The sequence below is a fragment of the Solanum tuberosum genome, unplaced genomic scaffold, assembly GCF_000226075.1.
Source record: "Solanum tuberosum cultivar DM 1-3 516 R44 unplaced genomic scaffold, SolTub_3.0 scf00257, whole genome shotgun sequence".
Lineage (NCBI taxonomy): Eukaryota > Viridiplantae > Streptophyta > Magnoliopsida > Solanales > Solanaceae > Solanum > Solanum tuberosum.
Window position 1 is genome coordinate 684,706 of NW_006239182.1, and position 9,393 is coordinate 694,098.

Here is a 9,393-nt window from a genome sequence, read left to right on the forward strand (position 1 = left end):
TTAAATGAATTGTTTCTTTTATTTTTGTGTATGGTTAATAACCGAATAACCGAACCAAACCAAACCGAAACCGATAATCACCAAACCGATAAATGTATATTATATTTGGTTTGGTTTGGTTTTGATAATTTTAAAACCGATTAAATTGGTTTGATTTTGGTTTTGACCAATAACCGATCCAAACTAACCCGTGAACACCCCTAACTACAAATATAGTAAAACAAAGTTTTGCGGTTATGGAGGATTGCGAACCGGTGGAGAGCAAACGTCTAAATAGGCCTATTGTTTTGTTGATAGTTCACCATATATAATTAGGTGCTATTTCAAAAAATATTTGACCAAGTTTTGACCTACCAAATGTTTTTCTATAAATATATTAATAAATAATTTAATGCTCTCTGAAATAATTATGACCTACCAAATGTTTTTCTATTATTATTTAAATGGAGAATGGCCTAAAATGTCCCTTAACTATTTGAATTGGTACAAAACTACTCTTCATCCATCTTTCAGCCCCTAAATATCCTGACATCAACCTTTAGGCTCAAAAATACCCTTATTTCTAACGGTCTACACTTATAGGGCAGATGGCAGGACAATATTGCACCAAATCTCATAGTTTAAGGGTATTTTAGGTTCTTCTGCGTTAAATAATTTACTTAATATATAGGCTTAATTATATGATTGACCCGATTTTAAGTTTTATAGTAAAATCACCCCCCTCCTGCCTCCCCTTCACTTCCTCTCTCTTCCACTTTTTTTCTCTTGGATCTTGTCTACTATTTCTTTTAAAAAAATCAACTTATGACAAAACAAGGGAGAAAAAAGGAGAAAAATAACAAGGACATTCATATAGAAATAATTAATTCAATAGAATATAAAAAAAATTTGTGCTCAAAATTCAAAATAAACTAATAAAAATAATCTTTTCTCCTATTCCCACCCCCTACCCCACCGTGATAATTATATAAATTAAAAGAATATGAACATATAAGTTCATTTCACGTTTGAATCTTTGTTATCCAAATTAAGAATAAAAGACTAAAAAAATAAAAAGAGGGAATGAACAAGACAATTGAATAATTAATAGAAAATTTTATATTAATAAAAAATAAAAATGTCTTTTTAGATGGACATTTAGATGCGGATTTTAGATGGATCCCAAGTTATGAGTTGTGTTATAATAAATTTGGTATTGATTTAAAATAGGCCAATAGAAAAATATCATGAAAATAATATTTTTTGAGTATTATTTTCAAGGTATCAAGTCAAAATATGAATTATATGTGATTTTTTATTATTTATTTGAGAATGTTTTAAATTTGGACCAATCAAATTCGATAACATAATAAATAAATATTTAATGAATTTACTTTAGGGGAGCTGTTAAAAATAAAGGTAAATATGAGCCATTTGGTTAATATCGGAGGCATTTTTGAGCCTAAAGGTTGATGTTAGGGGTATTTGGGGACCGAAAGATGAATGAACGAGAATTTTGTACCAATTCGAATAGTTGAGGGACATTTTAGGCCCTTCTCCGTTATTTAAATAAATATATAAATAAACTACCATAAAAGTTAAAACTCACATTAATAACCTAACATGTCAATATAAAAGTTAAAGCTCATACTAATAACCTAAATTGCAAGCTCACTAATTCACATGTTTGGTTGAATATTTGAAAAATCTGAACCAATCCGATCATATACCTCCCTAGTTATAGTAGTGTACTGTGTAACAGTAACAATATCCCAAACATTGATCCTATTATCATACACTCAAGTGGGGCAACTAAACGCTCCCATGCATCTTTGCTTTGATACAATATATGTTTTGTCTTTTCGAAAAAAGAAGAAGTCAATATAACAAGTAAAAGATACCTTAAATTGGTTGGCAATCTAAAGTGATTATATATAAAAAAATTATTTCAATTTATGTGAGGTATCTTTTTCTATATTTAAAAATAATTTAATATTCAACTTTAAATTTTATTCTTTATAAGATGATTTTTATAACTTTACAAATATATCTATGACTTGTTTTAAATAAAAAACAATTTTAAATTTTTATTTCTTTTTTCCTGAAATTCTGTATCCATTCTAAGTGCATCACATGGATGGAGAAAATATAATATACTACGCAAATGTTTTATGCTCCAATTTTTTCTAATCAATTTAATATTTGAAACTTGACATATCAACCCACATAATATTAGTTCAGTTTACTGAAGAAGAAAGCTCTTTTTATTCTTTATAAGATGATTTTTATAACTATATAAATATATATAATCAATGTATAATATATGTATCCTCTCCTGGTGCGACAACAAGCACCAGTTAACTTTGGGGTGTTGATTTTTAGTAGTAGTGGGGTGGCATAATGGCTTTATTTTAACGATTAGGAAAGTAAACAATGAATCTGGCCATTTGTTTGTGTAAATATTCCTTTTTAAAATTATTTTTAAAATATAAACCTATTTCGCTACGCGCCTACGCCAAACAAAAAGAGCTATGACAAAACATTAGGTTGAAAATTTCTATTTACTATTTTTTAAATTAGTTTAAAACTAGAAAAAGAACATCATAAAGAAATGATCAACTTAGCATTTTGACTCCATAAAAAGTGGAGCACATATTTGACAAAATACCTATATATAGCTCATATTCCATCCATCCCTTAAATCTCAAAATATGCAATTATCCCTTTTTGTTATTCCTACTCTCTCATTCTTATTACACAATTAGATCTTGCGAACTTTTCTCATTTGTATCCTAATTTTGTTAAAAAAACGATGGCAGATTCACCGCCAACGTTGCCAGTAACACGAAAACAAAGTTCATTTCCGTTACCACCACCACCATTGCAAATTCGAGATAATAGCCCTCGAATATCAGAGTTAAGGAAAAGTCTATTTTCACCTTCATTGCGAACACCAACATTCGGAAGTACTCAAAAATCTATGTTGTTTTTGGCTTATGTTTTCACTTTTTTATTTGTTACATGTGCTATCTTTTTTGTATTCAATAATCCTTCAATCAATCATTCTTTTAGAAAAGTCCTGAATAGTAGGAGATCACATTTTTCCACAATTTTCTCACATTATTTTCATTCTGATCATCAAAACTCAACTGTTTACTCTCTTCCATTTACAAATAATGATTCTTCAATTTCTCAAAATGGTTTTATTGCAATTTCACCTAGTCAAAGGAATGATTACTCTGAAAATGGTTTACAGAGTTCCATGAAAAATGATCCTAGTAGTAAAAGAGAAGAAGAAGAGATACAAAAGGCGAATTTGTTGTCGAATTCAGAGAAAAATGATCAGTTTTTGAAGAATGAAGGTAAATCTAGTAGTAAAAAAGAGGAGGAAGAGAGACAAAAGGTGAATGTGTCGTTGAATTCGGAGAAAAATGATCAGGCTTTGACGAATGAAGGTAAATCTGGTAGTAAAAGAGAAGAGGAAGAGACACAAAAGGTGAATTTGTCGTCGAATTTGGAGAACAATGATCAGTTTTTGAAGAATGAAGGTAAATCTAGTAGTAAAAGAGAAGAGGAAGAGACACAAAAGGTGAATTTGTTGTCGAATTCGGAGAAAAATGATCAGGTTTTGAAGAATGAAGGTAAATCTAGTAGTAAAAGAGAAGAGAAAGAGAGCCAAAAGGTGAATTTATCGTCGAATTTGGAGAAAAATGAGACAAAGAAAGAGGCTTGGTGGGAAGTGATGAGTCATTGTGATGTTTTTGATGGAATGTGGGTGAAAGATGATGCTAACCCTATGTATGAACCTGGTTCTTGTCCTTTTATTGATGAGCCATTTGATTGTTATCAAAATGGAAGACCTGATAATGGTTATCAGAGCTTTAGATGGCAGCCTAAGCACTGTAATATTCCAAGGTAAATAATGCTACTTTTGTTATTTATTGCATATGCATTACTAGGTTGGGGCAGAGACACAGTATCAGCCTAACGTAGTAACCTTGGTTCAAATCCTGTATTTATCTTAAAAATCCATTGAATATGTATACATTGTTGATTTAGAATCTAGTAACTTAGAAAGATTAGAATCCAGATAAGCTTCAAATCCTGGCTCCATCAAGGACAACCTTAGCAAAAACTCTAAGAGTTGTTGTAGTGTGACCTGGAGGTCACAAATTCTAGTGTTGGAGGTACTCTACCATTTCACATAAAATGTTTTCTTGTATATGTGTCTGTAAATAATAACCACCAAAACCCCACACCTAAACCTAAACTTACTTACAAGTAACATTCCCCAAAATACTACGTCTGCTATTGACAGGTTCAAACTGTGGAAACAACCACTTACAGAAATGCAAGATAATGTTGTGTATAATAAACCAAATATGGTATGTCCATTTCTGGATCCTGCATATAGCATGAGTTGTGCACCAGTCTGTCCTTTTTAAATTTTATGCATTGCTAGGTTTAGTTTTGGTAATGTTCTTTTTGTAAAACAGTATTACTTTACTTTTCAGGTTGGATGCCAAAGAAATGTTGGAACTTTTGAGAGGAAAGCGATTAGTCTATGTCGGTGACTCTCTGAACAGGAATATGTGGGAATCAATGGTTTGTCTGCTCAGAAATTCTGTTGAAGACAAGAATAGAGTTTTTGAGGTATCTGGAAGAGAAGATTTCAAGAAAGAGGGTGCTTATTCTTTTATATTCGCGGTAAGTTTCATCATTTCACTTGTCTTCCCTTCCCACTAATGTCAAGATTATCCAACAAAATGTTGTTGCATCTTAGTAAAAGGAGGTGAGAGGAGTACTGATGGAGGAGGAGAGAGTAGGAGGTTAAGGATGTATCCGTTGTAGATATGCATCTGCATTGCTGGAAGCAAAGTTTTGGAAATTAATAATCTAACGGAACAATGAAGAAGAAGGTAATGGTACATCATTACAGGTTCTTCTCCAAGACTTGTACATGATGCATCTAAATTGCTGGATAAAAGAAGTCTATTAGGCAAAGTGACCACGCTGACTTAACAAATTAGAAGTCTTGCATTATATGTCGGAATTTACTTGGTTCTTGTTGTTTCAATATATATATACGACATAGCTTTTGAAAACTGAAATGAAACAAACAATGTCATATCATAACTAGGTATCATTTTAGTTTCCTTAATTTCTTGAAACAATCTGTTGATCCCTTGTTAAACTGTGTGTGCAGGATTATAATTGTTCCGTTGAGTTTGTACGTTCTACATTTCTCGTTCAAGAATGGGAAATTCCAGATGGGAATGGATCAACTAAAGAAACACTCAGATTAGATTTGGTAGAAAGGTCATGTGACAAATACAAAGGAGCCGACGTCCTTGTCTTTAACACAGGACACTGGTGGACTCATGAGAAAACATCTGAAGGGTACCACCCTTTTTTTTTTTACATTCATCATGTATTCATACGTTTTATCTTTTTTGCAGAAAGGATATTTATTTTGATTTTCATTGTAGAATGCTAATTTACTATTGTACTAACAAACTTTTAGGAAGGGTTACTATCAAGAAGGTGGCCATGTTTATGGTGAACTAAACGTTGTTGAGGCATTTCGCAAGGCAATGACAACATGGGCAAGATGGATTGAGGCCAATGTAGATCCTCAGAAGACAGATGTTTTCTTTAGAGGCTATTCAGTCTCTCATTTCAGGTAATTCAAATATCATGTTCCCTAATTTACCTTCAACTCTAGATCACATTCAAGAAAATCCCTCTTGGTTTATTGGTAAGAGCACAACGCGTGATGTGATGTGTGTATTAGAAACACAACACAAATTTAAATCATTCAGTAACAAAAAGCCTAGTATTTAAGTACAGAATGATAGATGGACAATTCCATTGTCCACCGAGTTTCAAACTATGCGCTAGCTGATCCTCGAACATTTGAGAAGATTCAAAAGTAACCAAGTTTTCTGTTGCTGTTTGTTTTTTGCAGTGGAGGTGAGTGGTATGCTGGTGGAAAATGTGATAGTGACACCGAACCACTTCAGGATGAGAAAGATTTGTCACCTTCTCTGTATCCACCAATAATGGGAATGCTAGAAGATGTGATAAAGTGGATGAAGTCACCAGTACACTATTTGAATGTTACCATAATGTCAGACTTCCGCAAGGATGGACATCCATCGGTATACAGGAAGCCAAACATGACAGATGAGGAGAGAAGGACGACGTTAAGGTACCAAGATTGCAGCCATTGGTGCCTTCCTGGTGTACCAGACACCTGGAATGAGCTTCTATATGCACAACTATTGATGAAACATTATCAGCAACAACACAAACAACAACAGCAGCAGATAGGTTCTTAGGCAAACATAGCTATAGTATTATATCGATATGATATATTGTTTGGCGTAAAATGTCTAGAGTTAGTTGTAGTTTTTCAGGATGAGAAGTCAGAAACGAAGCTATTAGCTAATAGCTACACATAGTTCTATGTGGAACCACTTATCCAATAGTATAGTATCAAGTTACTTTTACTTTACCATGTTATATAAAATCTGAATAAGTACACATCCTTTTAAAGATTGTCCTGTTGATCGACCAAATACTCTCGATATGCATCTTTCATCTGATATATAAATTTATTTTCTTACTCTTCATAACGATATTGCCTAGGCCATGCACGATTTTTGGCACAGTAGAGATGAGATCTCAATTTTATCATTTTTGCATGGTTTAAACTAAATTAAGGCTCTTTTTAACATTGAATCATATTTTCCCTTGTGTGACTTCATATCATTCTGTTTCCTTCAAACAAGTGATTTCCTACTTGGTTTTCGTATTGTTTTCGAGTTACTGAATGGGTACAACTTGTATGGATACATTGTCTCCCTCCATTTTATTTGCTCGGCACTCTTTTCTTTTTAGTCTGTTTAAACATAATGACACCTTTCTATATTTGAAAACAATTTAACATCAAACTTTCCCTTTTACACTTTAAACTATATTCTTATAGCCACAAAAACCTACTAACATGTTTAGGACCACGAAATTCAGAAGTCTTTCTTCCTTTATTAAACTTTGTACCTACTCAAACTAAGCCACATCAATTGAAATAGAGGGATTGCAAGGGCGTAGCTTATCTATCCCAGGGTATCCAATTGAACACCCTTTGTCGGAAAATTACGTTGTATATATATATGTCAAATTCTACATTTAAAGGATATATATTTAAAGTTGGACACCCTTGACAAAAGCTATGCCTTTGACGTATTGATAATAGGTGTCCATTTGAATGAAAGAGTTCCGGGTTCAAACCTCAAATGTAATGGAGCTTAACAGGAAGAGAGGAAAGGAAAACTGGAGAGAAAAGAAACCATTCTCATTGATACAGTCATGAGTTGAATAAAATAACACCATCTATTTATATCTAACTAACCGACGCAATTAGTAAAATAGCTAAGTCAACTAACCACTTCCTAACTACAGGCAGTTGTTCTCTGGTGGACGTAGGATCATTCTGATCCGAACAACGTTAAATAATGTTATTCTTCCTTGTTTTTTATTTTTACGTTTCCGCTAATACAAGATAATATCCTAAAGGTGTCCGATTGGCCACTCTGAGCTATGGTAGAAGAATAAAAAATTGTTCTATCGTACAAATCCAAAATATGCCAATGCCTGTCAATCATGTTACATCACTCTTAATTCATTCAACATGGTTTCAGAATTTAAAAGTTTAATACTATGATAACAACTAAGTTTACAACTAAATATTTATAGATATAGATATGTGTAGTGAATTTTTTAATGTGTATATGCAAGATTTAAGCATAAATTATTAAATTCACACGAACCCATAATTACCAACACTATAAATTTGCCCTTAGTGGAAAAATATATAAATTTTTGTTTTGAATTTCTAAAGTAACATTTATTTTGAGACGAGGAGAATATAAGCTTAGCTTTTGGCCTCTAGAACTTAAAGAGTCAAGGCAATTGAAAAACCGAATACAGATCAATCCAAATTTGCGTAGGGTAGACTCATTAAAGGAGGTAAAACGGTCCCTACTAAGGAGGTGGAACAATCACTACTAAAAAAACAACCTCAGGAGGTCGGTATTTTTATTTTTTGTAATGTTGAAATTCCGACCTCCGGAGGTCGGTATTTTTATTTTTGTAATGTTGAAATTCCTACCTCCGGAGGTCGGTATTTTTATTTTTGTAATGTTGAAATTCCGACCTCCGGAGGTCGGTATTTTTATTTTTGTAATGTTGAAATTCCGACCTCCGGAGGTCGGTATTTTTATTTTTGTAATGTTGAAATTCCGACCTCCGGAGGTCGGTATTTTTATTTTTGTAATGTTGAAATTCCGACCTCCGGAGGTCGGTATTTTTATTTTTGTAATGTTGAAATTCCGACCTCCGGAGGTCGGTATTTTTATTTTTGTAATGTTGAAATTCCGACCTCCGGAGGTCGGTATTTTTATTTTTGTAATGTTGAAATTCCGACCTCCGGAGGTCGGTATTTTTATTTTTGTAATGTTGAAATTCCGACCTCCGGAGGTCGGTATTTTTATTTTTGTAATGTTGAAATTCCGACCTCCGGAGGTCGGTATTTTTATTTTTGTAATGTTGAAATTCCGACCTCCGGAGGTCGGTATTTTTATTTTTGTAATGTTGAAATTCCGACCTCCGGAGGTCGGTATTTTTATTTTTGTAATGTTGAAATTCCGACCTCCGGAGGTCGGTATTTTTATTTTTGTAATGTTGAAATTCCGACCTTCGGTGGTCGATATTTTTATTTTTGTAATGTTGAAATTCCGACCTCCGGAGGTCGGTATTTTTATTTTTGTAATGTTGAAATTCCGACCTCCGGAGGTCGGTATTTTTATTTTTGTATTTTTAAAATTCTAACCTCCGGAGGTCGGTTTTCTGCTACAAAACAAGCAGCAAATTGCTGCAATTTTTAGTTGCCCACCGGCATATTTATACCAAAACAACCCAAAGTCAAATAAACTTCATCCAACCAAAACAACACAATATTTTCAACATATACATTAAACTATTTCAAAATAAACTTCATCCAACTTCAAAATAAACTAAAATACGATTAAATTAAACAATTCCAAAAATATAGAAGTCTAAAAATGTCAAATAGATACAACTACTCCTCATCACCCTCACTCTCCTTATCAGACTTACCATTCTCATCACCCTCACTTTCCTTATCAGACTTATCATTCTCATCACCCTCCTGATCAAATCCATCACTGCTGGCCGGACACAGAGGAAGAATATTTCCTGATTCAAAAAGAAAAGTTAGTTGGGCCTGAAGCGTTGCATACCTCTTGTTCTCTACCTCCTTTGCTGCCGCAATCTCATCGACCATATTTGACATACTAGAACCTTGGAAATAATTATGCTCGGTAGATCTAC

The 9,393-nt window shown here is 33.1% G+C and overlaps 1 protein-coding gene across 1 annotated transcript; it reads left to right on the top strand.

Moving 5' to 3' along the window:
* The first annotated feature begins 2,791 nt into the window (after positions 1-2,791).
* LOC102596807 (protein trichome birefringence-like 4) lies at positions 2,792-6,512 on the top strand. Its single transcript, XM_006357803.2, has 5 exons — positions 2,792-3,894; positions 4,494-4,686; positions 5,186-5,379; positions 5,504-5,662; positions 5,948-6,512. The coding sequence occupies exons 1-5, from the start codon at positions 2,792-2,794 to the stop codon at positions 6,318-6,320; spliced, it is 2,022 nt and encodes a 673-aa protein (XP_006357865.1). The 3' UTR covers positions 6,321-6,512.
* The last annotated feature ends 2,881 nt before the right edge of the window (positions 6,513-9,393 follow it).

Bases quoted from the DNA above. Each gene is read 5' to 3' on its own strand.
- LOC102596807 (XM_006357803.2), top strand. From the start codon at position 2,792: ATGGCAGATTCACCGCCAACGTTGCCAGTAACACGAAAACAAAGTTCA. The intron at 4,687-5,185 runs GTAAGTTTCATC...CTGTGTGTGCAG, and splicing joins CTTATTCTTTTATATTCGCG to GATTATAATTGTTCCGTTGA. The intron at 5,380-5,503 runs GTACCACCCTTT...ACAAACTTTTAG, and splicing joins CATGAGAAAACATCTGAAGG to GAAGGGTTACTATCAAGAAG.